This window comes from Gouania willdenowi, chromosome 1 (genome assembly GCF_900634775.1).
Source record: "Gouania willdenowi chromosome 1, fGouWil2.1, whole genome shotgun sequence".
Lineage (NCBI taxonomy): Eukaryota > Metazoa > Chordata > Actinopteri > Blenniiformes > Gobiesocidae > Gouania > Gouania willdenowi.
Window position 1 is genome coordinate 26,236,400 of NC_041044.1, and position 11,647 is coordinate 26,248,046.

An 11,647-nucleotide genomic window follows, 5' to 3' on the forward strand; every position below is an offset into this window, starting at 1 on the left:
AAAAACCAAAAAAAAACACACAAATAAAATAATAAAACGTTAACAAAGACGATAGAAAGAATAAACAATAAATAAGTGTATAATTAAGTAAAAGACTGTTAAAAAAATAAGAATCAGATACACACAGATTACAGTTGTAGAAAATAAAGTAGGATAGATAATACTAATAATAATACAAATATACAAATTATATACAAATATGACTCGGATATTTACAAAAAATAATACAAATATACAAATTATATACAAATATGACTCGGATATTTACAAAAAATAATACAAATATACAAATATGATTTAGATATTTACAACAATAAAAAAAGTTTAACTTAGTAAGAAGACTATAATGTTCATAAAATATTAGAAACAACAAAAGCAAACCAAATCCAAGTCGCATTCGATGACCGAAAAAAACAAAGCAATAAAAGTGAGTTTTAAGACTACTTTTATAAATGAGCGATGTGTTTTATTGTGAAAGGTGCCGCCGGACGTGACTGTGTGCACTTCGGGAGGGATGCCAAGTTTGACGGCTCCCAGTGACAGACAGCAGCCACATGCTGAGATCCGGGAGCGTCGCACCTGAACAGGAACAGCAACCGGCCGCAGTGCACACCTGTGGGCTTTAGGGTGGAGGACGGAGGACAGCGAAACTTTTCCAGAGGTAAATGAATGCCACACACTGACTCAGACCTCCTCACTAACGGTAAAGCACACGGTGGGTGGACAGTGGACACTGACTCAGCTGCTCTCTGGAGTCACTATTACCGTATGGTGAGGCGGGGCAGGCCAATTAGACACAGCTGTCAATGCAGCAGCTTTAACACCAACTTTGAACTGTTTTGTGGGAAGTGCTGGCAACCCGTGTCAACAGGTTTAAGTCAAAGGTTCTGCTTACCAGCTGTAGCTTAACCACCAATTTAACCCAGATGTGTCAACATCTGCTGCTACCTTGTGCAGTCTTTAATGTGTGGTCACTGTATAAACAAACACAAACTTAATGGGCAGTTTTCTGCTGGTTTTACAGAGCCATGTTCTAGAACTAGGTGATTATTTTAAGTGGAAACGCTGATCTTGTCCCCAGGGAAAATGGCACACTCAGCTTTCTCTGAAGGTGGGGGGATGAGGAGGAGGAGGATGGATGGATGGATGGGTGGTTCACTCCATGTGATGGAGGCAGAGGTGGTATTTGGATGGATGATGACAACGGGGATGCAGAGATGGATGAATTTGAGTGAGTAAAGGATGATAAATGGGAGTGTGAGAGTGTTTGTGTGTGCATTGGAGTGGGGCTGTCAGTGGGTGGATGAATGGCTTTCTTGGTGACTGATGGAGGCCACAGAGTGGAGGTGGAGAATCTATTGCCCTCTTCCGCCACCGTTCAATGTCCGCTGATCCTATAAGTTTTCTTAACGGCAGTTCATGAGACAAATGGAGGCGGTGGGGTGAGCGATGGAGGGAGAAACGCTGGACCCCAGCACGGCCTCGTGACTCTGATCCTCAGCTCAGTGATGAGAGCTAAAGAGGGATCACAGAGGAAGATGGATTGCTTTTCAGACCTCACTTATTTTCCACTCGCATCAACATCTGCTCTGCTGTGTGGACGACTTTCCACACATGTGGCTCTAGATCAGATCCCTCAAACAGGTTTCAACCCATAAGCAACTGTCACACTACATTTGAATCCACACATGTCACCCCACAGTGGGCGAGGCTGGAAATGAAGCCTCCTGAACAGGCTTCACCCCTAACTTCACATACTTCACAGCGTTTAGTTCAAGGTTTTTTGTCATTTTTATGTTTCCACGAAAACCAAATTTGTTCCTTGTGGCCAGCAGCATACAAGTAAAGAAATATTAATGGAAATATAGTGCTATTTAAACATTATTCAACAGATACATATTAAAGAGAGTACACACAAGTACAGTAAAAATAAAAGTGCACGTACCAATGAAAATATTGCCATTATTGAGCAAATCCCACCTCTTATTCCTGAACACTTTAATTAATCATCACATAAATTCATGTACTTGTTTTACCTCTGTTATAGCCACAGTTGTATTTCTTGTTTCTTGTTTCTGTACTCCATTTGACAATCTTCATTTATGACTAAATAATATCCATTTTGTGTATTTATTTAAAACTGGGGCTTTGAATTTCAATTCAATTGAATTCAACTTTATTTATAAAGCTCAAATGCAACAAAGAGTCATCTCGAACTGCTATCAAAATATCAAATTCTTAAGAAAAATGAAAAAAACCCAACAAATCCTCATGAACATGCATCAGCTACAGTGGGGAGGAAAAAACTCCCTTTTCATTCTCCAGCAGAAGTGAGTTTACAAAACTATCATAGATTTTAATGTCACTTTCAACTTTTATCCTTTTCACACAACTGATGTCATTTTTTGGGCAAAAACAGACAACTTTAAGAATTTCAATTTTAGAATTCAATTTAGAATTTTAAAAAAGAATGAAAAATAGTTTGTGTAATTAAATTAAGTTTTACAGTATTTATTACACCCTCCTAAACCATTCACACTCAGATGTAGTGTGTGTATTTAATTTACTTGTTTTGAGGGGGTTTCAAACTCACATGAGGCAAAGATAACTGTTGTTTTTTTTTTATCAATCCTTTGCAAAATAGTAAAACTTGCTCTTGGAGCAGCAGCACATTCTTTAAACAGGATTGAATATGTGGTTGTTGTGTGGTTGTCCTAACTCTTCCTGACTGTTCCTTAACAGATGGCTCTAGCCAGAGAGCCTGGAGTAGTCCAGGAGCAGAGAGACCCAGCGGACCAGAACTTTGATTACATGTTCAAGCTGCTGATCATCGGTAACAGCAGCGTGGGGAAAACCTCCTTCCTGTTCCGCTACGCAGACGACTCCTTCACTCCGGCGTTCGTCAGCACGGTGGGCATCGACTTCAAAGTCAAGACCATCTACAGGAACGAAAAGAGGATCAAGCTACAGATCTGGGTGAGATGACGGAACCTTTTTCAATAAAGGTGAAATTGTTTTTACACATTTTGTTGAAGTTTTGTTTCGTTGGGGGACCCTGAGCATTTTTCAGTCTTCAAAGTGGGGAACATCAGAAAAAGTTTAGGAACCAATAAGCTAACACACTGAGTCAGAGAACCACGAACACACACATGTTCACTCTTATAGGCGATCAGAATGAATAAAGGCACGGCAAATGTATTTCTATAGCACATTTCATACACAAGGCAATTCTATGTGCTTTACATGATCAAAAAGTTCAGCAGAAAACATTTAACAGCCCAAAAATCAATAAGAACATTAAAATCAGCAGTAAAAACATTAAATTAACAATAACGTGATTAAAAATCTATCTTAAAGGTGCAGTCTGCAAGTTGGAGGATAGAGAACAAGTACTACTTTCAGACCCCTCCCCCTCTCTCTCCGCTGCTCTCCTTGCCATGCCTCCAAAGTCCCTCCCCCAGAGGAGGCTGGCGTGTAAACCGCACAACAAAACCGATAATACTGTCAGGTCACTTCATAAAGATATCGTCTGCTACTTTCTAATTAAACAACGCCAACCTGGGAGCGTTTGGTGTCTTCACTCTTCCTCCATCTCCTCTTCCAGACGGAGCTCCATAGACACACTACCTTTGCTGTGGCTCGGTCACGTTAGGTCACGCTGCTGCGATCACACACACTTCCAATCACATTGTGTAAATAAAAGTCCTCTTATGAGCTTAAACGTTGACATTACTAATTTGTGGTGGCTCAAACAAGCCTGGCACGTAACACGGAGGTATCTGCTTTCGGAGATGTGAAGCGGAAGGGGGCGGGGGCTGTGATTGACAGGTGTCAGACAGTCCATCAAACACAATCCTGGCTCTAATTGGTTCTTTTTGCTCGGTAGCGGTGTATTCTGGCAGTTTGCAGTAGGAGCAGTAGGCGGGACTTAATGAGCCTGTTTTTTTTTTTTACAAATTACTAGTTTCATGTAATGCTGTGTTTACATAGTGACAGTTTTAGCAAATATGACAAAAAGTCACTTTTATAAGAGTTACCAACTGCACCTTTAAAGGAGCAATATACAGTATAGAATTTCGACCAGATTAGCACCACCTTGAGGTGCAATTTGCAATCCTTGGAAGTAGATGTATGATACAAAAGTAGGCTACTGCTGCATTCAGAACGATTTAGAAATCGGCATTTCAAAGTTAAAAAAAAATGTAGATTTTAGTCTAATGCATGTCGAAATAACTCCATGGCTGACTGAGATAGTATTTTTAAAGAAGACATTAATGTTAGTGTGATACGTGGCCTTCTAATGCACTTTTTGAAGTTGGAGGTCGGCGTTGGCTTGTGTGCAGCGTCACTGCTCCTCTTGGTATCGCTCTATTTCCACATTCGTACGCCCCACCCACTCCACGTCTTCACAATTTTAGTCTGACAGCATCCTACACCGCGCCCCTTTACGACGGCTTATAGGAAACTAGAATGTTCTGGTCACACATGCAACTCTGCAATCAATGAAATAGTTACTTTGGCATCACCACAAGAAGCCATAGATTTGATTTAAAGGCTTGATGATTGGAATGTTTGTCAGATACTCAGTTATTGATACTCTGGTCCTCCCCATCATCAAAACTGGTCGAGGTTGCCAAATTTGCTGCCATGCTTGATGATCACACTTACTTTGGATCAACCATCCACTTAATAATAATGAGTTAGTAGGGCTGCTTCATTATAGGAAAATATAATAATCACGTTCATTTTAGTCATAATTTAAAGCAGGATTATTCAAATGATTATTTGTCAACCACAAAAAGTGATTTATGTTTTTGTACAAAACAATGTAAAATATATATTTTAAACATAAATAAAATCTTATCTTATAAACAGTATAAAATTTACTGAGCTGGTGCATCTTGTTGCATTGTGCACTAATCCTGGCAACAAAAAACATTATCAAAAGCTAATTCTAAAAAGAAAAAAAAGACGTCACATTTTGTTATATTATAATGGAGCCATGACACGAAAAAGGAAAGTGAAATTTGACTCTGAATTTGACCTATCCTGTTGAGGGATAATATATAATAATTAAAAGAATAATAATTTGTAAGGAATGTAAAGCAATGTAGCTTTCGTCATATTTGTGCTTTTTTTGTTGGTAATGCATGGAAGCTCCTGACTGCTGCTCTATTTATATTCTTGTTTCCAATTAATTTTTTTTATTTATGTACCCCCTGTGATGACAATGTGTACCCCACTTTGGGAACTTAGGCTCTAGGTCTTCATCATCAAACCCAAAGTGTTCCCATTTAAGATAATTTCACTTGCCTTGTTTGTTTACCAAGTGTTTTTGCTGCGTTTCTCCTGCCATGTTTTAAAACCGCTAGCAACAACTTTCCTCGTGTTAGCCTGCAGGTTTAGCTTGGGGGCGGGGCAGAGGAGCTTGCATTAAACAACTCAATGTTAGTATTAATAATCATTTTTTTTCCTCATGTGTGCCAAGCTTTATTCTTTGTAGATATTCTAAATCGTGGAAGTTTGTTTTATTTAGCAACTAAAACATGTGTAATTGAAAAAAAATATGATACAAATTTTAAATTGAAAAATATTTTTTGAGTGTAATTAATTAATTGCACAGCCTTACGAGTCAGTTATATTATTATCTAGTTGACTAACAAAGCACTTAATACTTTTTAGGAGTTGAATTCCTCTCATGCACTCTACTTCTGAGGAAAGGATCAATATATTGGCACAATGCAGTACAGCATCTCTTTAAACTATGGAGGGTGAATCTTATTTATGAATGAAATGCCTGTCTTTCTAATGTAACTAATTACATTAGATGAGACATCTTTAATATTGATGTTTGAAAAGGCCGTCATCATGTCTGGCACAATGCTCTGATATGTCTATTATTCTTTGCCCAGAGAGAATAGTGTGATTGATCATGAATTAAAACAAACCTAGACAGGATAGATCACTGCAGTGTCTGCGACGTTGCTGTTGTAATTTAGTGAATGTACTTAGCAGCTTGTACTTGTGGTTTTAAAATGCATCGTGCACTGTCTGGATGTTTCCAAAAGTGTTGTCAAACAACTGCGACTGTTTATTCTTGCTCCATTCCCAAGTTTGCACTCATACGTGCTGCTGCCTGTCATGCGTGACGCCTCATTTCTCACTCGCTGGAGTTAATGACAGTTGATGTTTAACATTGTCCCCAGACAGCAGGGCTCATGAAAGATGCATGGGCCTGAGCTGCCGGCGCTGAATGTGCTTACTGCGCACACTGACACTCAACAGATCTATTACACAGCCTCAGCCACAGCACTCCCATTGGATACAAGTAATAGGTTTTTTTTGTTTTTAATTTAGTGTTGTTTCCCCTTTGTTCTGCATTTATAGCTGCTTCCTCATGTGTTACATTAGTGTCAAAGCAAACCACATTAAAGGCTTTTAAGAAAGGACTTAAAACCCACATTTTTACACAAGCCTATTTTACCTACTAATGCTTGTTTTTAGTCCTGTCTTTTTAATAAATGTTGTTGTATGGTTTTAATTCTGTCGTCCAATGTAGCACTTTGAGATTTGGTGTCAAATGTAAAGTGCTGTACAAATAAAATGTATTAATATTATTAATATTAAAGGGATCCGCTACATTTTTTTTTTTTTACAAATGCAGCCTAAAATCTTTGCAATGTCCTAACAAAACACATTATTTTGCACCATATTTGTTTCATTAACTTTTAAAAATGTGATTACTTCATTAAAGAGGTTTACATCGACATTTAACTTTTCCTGATTATTGAGGGCAACCAAAAGCAGCAAAATTTGTAATTTGACCAAAAAAGCTGCTAAATAATTTATGCTTCCCTCTAATAGAAAACTATGGGATGTTTACAGGCCAAAGGGGGTGTGTGATGTCATCAAACACCTTATTTCAAGATGGCGAAACACAGGTTTTAAAACAGTAAGTTGGTCTCATTTTTAAAAGTTAATAAAACTAATATGGTGCAAAATAATGCATTTTGTTTGAAATAAATTTTATCATGACATTTCAAATATTATAGGCCACATTTGTAAAAACCAGTGGAGAAATAACTATGAATTATTGTTATAGTTTCATAGAAAAGCGAGTAGCAGCCTCATGTTCTTGTTTGTTTTTCTAGTTTTGTATTTAGGTATGCATACAGTTTAGTTGCAGGACAAAAAATGCCCCATGGGGGAAAAATAGCACCTTTTTTTTTCTTCACTGGCAGCAAGAAAACACTACCTGTTGTCAAAATATGGATAAAAGTTATTTATCTGATAACAAAAGGCATTAAAGTTTAATGTTTTACAGTTTGGAACCGTCTCTCAGGGATCTTTTGGCTTAAACTCCTGTATTTCATTATGCAGTATGTTAGTATGATGGCTGGTCATTTCTATGAGAAAGGTCCCTCATTGTCTTCCTCTAGTTTCGTCTCATTGCTTTACTGCAGTTGTTAAAGTATTTGCTACACAAAGGAACAGCACAAAGGAGGAAAAGCACATCTTTATTCTAGTTTTAGGTCCCTGCAGGTGTAGCCAGGAGCACTCACAGTTTCCTGCTGTGTTTCCAGGGTGTGGCAACATCAACAGTGGATGGGAGAAGTGACCTCACTAAGTTAATCGTTAACCTTCTCTTAAGTTTGTTTTCCTCTCTGACTGTGTTACTCAGGTTTATATTGACTTGCTGTTCTAAATATTCAGCGTTCACAGCGTTTTGGATCCTTAAATGTCTTCCTATCATGGTGAAGCAGGATTCACAAAGTGTTGGATTGTTCACCCACCGATAGAGAATTACGAGATGGGTTTAGACCAGACACTGGCAGCACGGGGCTCACATGTGGCCATTATTCACATTTTTGTGGGCCCCCAAAACAAATCTCCAATAATTGTAATTCAAAAAGTCGGAAGGAATATGAATCCCCAACGTAAGACATAAAATAATTCCAAAACGACAGCATAATGCACAACATTTGAACGAACCTCACACAAAGTAATGACAAAAACACAGGTAACAAAACAACGCAAAATGACAACAGACCCCAAAAAACTACCGCTAAAATAGACCAAAACACACAACAAAACATGTGCTCAAAATAACTCTGAAATTCATTTAAAAAAAATTTTAAATGACAGAAAAATACACAGAATGACAACACAAAACATGAAATAATATAAGAATTTGACAACAAATTGGCCAAAAATAACAACAAAAAATGCCCAAAATGATGTGAAAATACATTAAAAAAAAAAAACTCTTTAATCACACAAAAAAAGAAAAAAAAACTCACAAAACAACAAAATCATGCAAAGGAGGCAACAAACAAACACAAACTCCTCTGTTCATTTTTGTACTGATGCTCATCTTGGTCTTTATTCTAAATGCTGGCAAGGATAATGTGGCCCTCCCATCATATAATCTTATTTTTGTGGCCCCCGCTGTGATACAAGTTGCCCATCATGTGACAGCCTGGTTAGTTTTACCACTAACTGATGATGTGGTGTTGCTCTACTAATCCTGCACAGGGTTACATCACACACAGGTGAGGGCACTAAATAAATATTGCCTCTGCCAGTTAAAAGTATATTCTCCACTTCCTGGACTCCATCCTCTTTGCCTTTAAAGCTATAAAGATAAATGCTGGAACTGAACCTGTGTGATGTAACCCTGTGCAGGATTAGTAGCGCATCAACACATCATCATTCATGTCATAAAAAATGAACGATGAATATTTAGGGGTTTTTTTTTCCCTACAGGACACAGCAGGGCAGGAGCGTTACCGTACCATCACCACTGCTTACTACAGAGGAGCCATGGGTTTCCTGCTCATGTATGACATCACAAGCCAGGACTCTTTCTGTGCCGTGCAGGACTGGTAGGCTCATCTCTGCCAAGAACTTTCACTTCCAACTGAAACAAGAACAAATCCATTGTGACACAAAGCCTCATTTGTGTTATCAGTACTAAAATTTCTCACATAGTGGTGTATAGTACAATATCTGTCAAACTTTATAAACGTTTGGGAAATCTCACACAGTTCAGATTTATCAACTTCCTCCTAATAGTTAAAGTACTGTATTTAGCCATAGTTGACACACATCGATCATACACATACCTGTACTGTTGTTTAAAAAGAAGAAGAAAGAGCCTGTGTTAAGAGACCTTTAGGCTGATTGGTTCAATGTAGTAGAAATGTTGGCACATGGACCACATGGTCTAATTTTGTGTGGCCCCCAACAAAAACATACAACTGGCAAAAATACACATATAAACCCACAAAACGACTACAAAAACACACAAAAATGGCAGAACAATATATAAAACATTAACTGAAGTACAACAAAATTACTCCAATAACACACATATAAAATCCACAAAATGACTACCAAAATAAACAAAAATAACAATTATACAAAGGACAACAAAAACATGTAAAATGAGATTAAAGCATATACAGTATGCCAGTATAGTCAAAATTTTCTTACTACTTAATACTTTTCCTGTATTAATGATCAGATTGGTCTTTATTACCTCCACCAAGGACATTGTATTTTCACTAGCATTTATTACTTTTGAAAATGAAAATGGTTTTCAGAAGTATGTTGGTCAGTCTGTTTGTGTGTTTGTATTTGTCTACACGATAACTTGAAAAGTTATGAATGGATTTTGATGAAATTTTCAGGAAATGCTGATAATGGGACAAAGAACAGCTGATTATATAATATTTTAGTGATGTTGGATTGTGACCTCTATCAAAATGTCGAGTTTTGAACACATGCGAAGTTGGCCGGGTTCATATGTTTGTTTGTCATTTAGTCAAAATCACTTAATGGTATTTGACAATTTAACCAAACATAGATATTAGGCCATAGAAGATTCTATTAAATATTGAAGGGAATCCAAATTAATATAGTGATTACTGTATCAGTTTAAAAATCGAAGGATCCCTATCTCTCATTGATTTCTAAAATGATCTTGATTCCTAATTGACCGATCTTTATTAAATTTGACTTTGTTACGTTTGTCGGCTTGGTTCTTCAATTACCCTACAAAGTTTCATCCAGATCAGATCCAGATTGCACATTTAATAACTTATTTTTTTTTTTTTTTTTTTTTTTACATGGGGGTTTGGACCTACTGTATCATTATTAATGGGGCTATACATTTATTCCAGGCCTTTAAAGTGTGAATGATCACGGTAACGATAACTGAAGTTATCTGGCAAAGAGAATATTTGGTGTTTAACAGAGGTTTACGCTCTCTGAGTGCACTTGTTCTAAATAATGACATGAATGTTGATTGTGACCCTTGGATCAAACGATCACATTTTTGTGGCCCCCACTGTGATGAAAGTTGTCCATTTTTGCTTTACCCTTTCCCAGGGCAACACAAATCAAGACTTACTCATGGGACAACGCTCAGGTGGTGCTGGTCGGCAATAAGCTGGATTTAGAGGAAGACAGGCAGGTTCCTACTGAGAACGGTCAAAGAGTGGCCAAGGAGCTTGGTTAGCACACACACACACACATATTCTCAATGTTCACATGCTTGTTTTAAGCTAAATGTAGGTTCTGTCTTTTCTCAGGGTTCCAGTTCTTTGAGGCGAGCGCTAAAGACAACATCAACATAAAGCAGGTGTTTGACAAAGTGGTGGATGTGATCTGTGAAAGGATGAATGAGGCGCTCAACGGCGATGTCATTCAGCCAAGCATTCAAAGGGGGACTGATCTGAAGGAGACTCCTCCCACCAGTCAGGAGAACTGTTCATGCTGAGCGTATACACTGTTACAAAGCCAAAGTCCCAAAGCCTGCAATTAGCATAAAGCAAATACTGCATAAGCAAAAAAAACGCCTGTCAGAATAATGTTGCAGGATTTCTGTTTGGTTCTGAATCCTATCAGGTTTGTTTCTTCCGATTCAACATGAATGTTGCACTGAGATGCCAAAGATCTGTGCCTTCAGAGCAGTGAGCAGCACCTGTTGGTGAACGAATGAAAAGCATGAAGCTCAACATCATCTGTGTTTTGCTGCCCTCTTGTGTTTGATATAAGAATATCATCCTTATCGTTCACGCTTCCTTTAGTTCAATCATTGGGAAAGAAAACTGTTAATTAACATGGAAAATTAATAATGCTTATTACATCATTTTACTGTAATCCTTTTGTCTGTCATATATCTTTAAAGGCTAATATATATATATTTAATAAGACTATTTTTTGTTGCTTTTAATGCTGAAAATAAAGCCAGTGGGTAAATAAAATTGCCTCGTCTGATTTTTGTGAAAGATACTTAAACAATAAAATATTATATGTGACATTATTAATGGTTCTCTTTATGTTCTTGAGAGAATAATCAAAGGAAACCGTTCAGTTGGGAGTGACATTTTTCTCCCCTTAATGAACAAATGTTACAGTTAATAATAAAATGAAGGAAGTAAAAAGCATCACAGTCAATATTTAAACCCAGAGATAACAAAATGCTGTAAATAGTTTCCATTTGAATGAGTTTCATTGATTTATTGAACTTGATGTAATTGTGTAACATTGGTTTTGATTTTTTTTATTGGTTTATTGGTATTTTCTGTCGAAGCAAAGTTAAAGGAAAAAACTTTATTTATATAGCGCAAAATACAACAAA

The 11,647-nt window shown here is 37.3% G+C and overlaps 1 protein-coding gene across 1 annotated transcript; it reads left to right on the plus strand.

Annotated features, from left to right (window-relative positions):
- Positions 1-517: 517 nt before the first annotated feature.
- rab3da (RAB3D, member RAS oncogene family, a) lies at positions 518-11,270 on the plus strand. The gene is made up of 5 exons (XM_028456800.1): positions 518-661; positions 2,743-2,976; positions 8,767-8,885; positions 10,393-10,517; positions 10,596-11,270. The coding sequence occupies exons 2-5, from the start codon at positions 2,743-2,745 to the stop codon at positions 10,781-10,783; spliced, it is 666 nt and encodes a 221-aa protein (XP_028312601.1). The 5' UTR covers positions 518-661; the 3' UTR covers positions 10,784-11,270.
- The last annotated feature ends 377 nt before the right edge of the window (positions 11,271-11,647 follow it).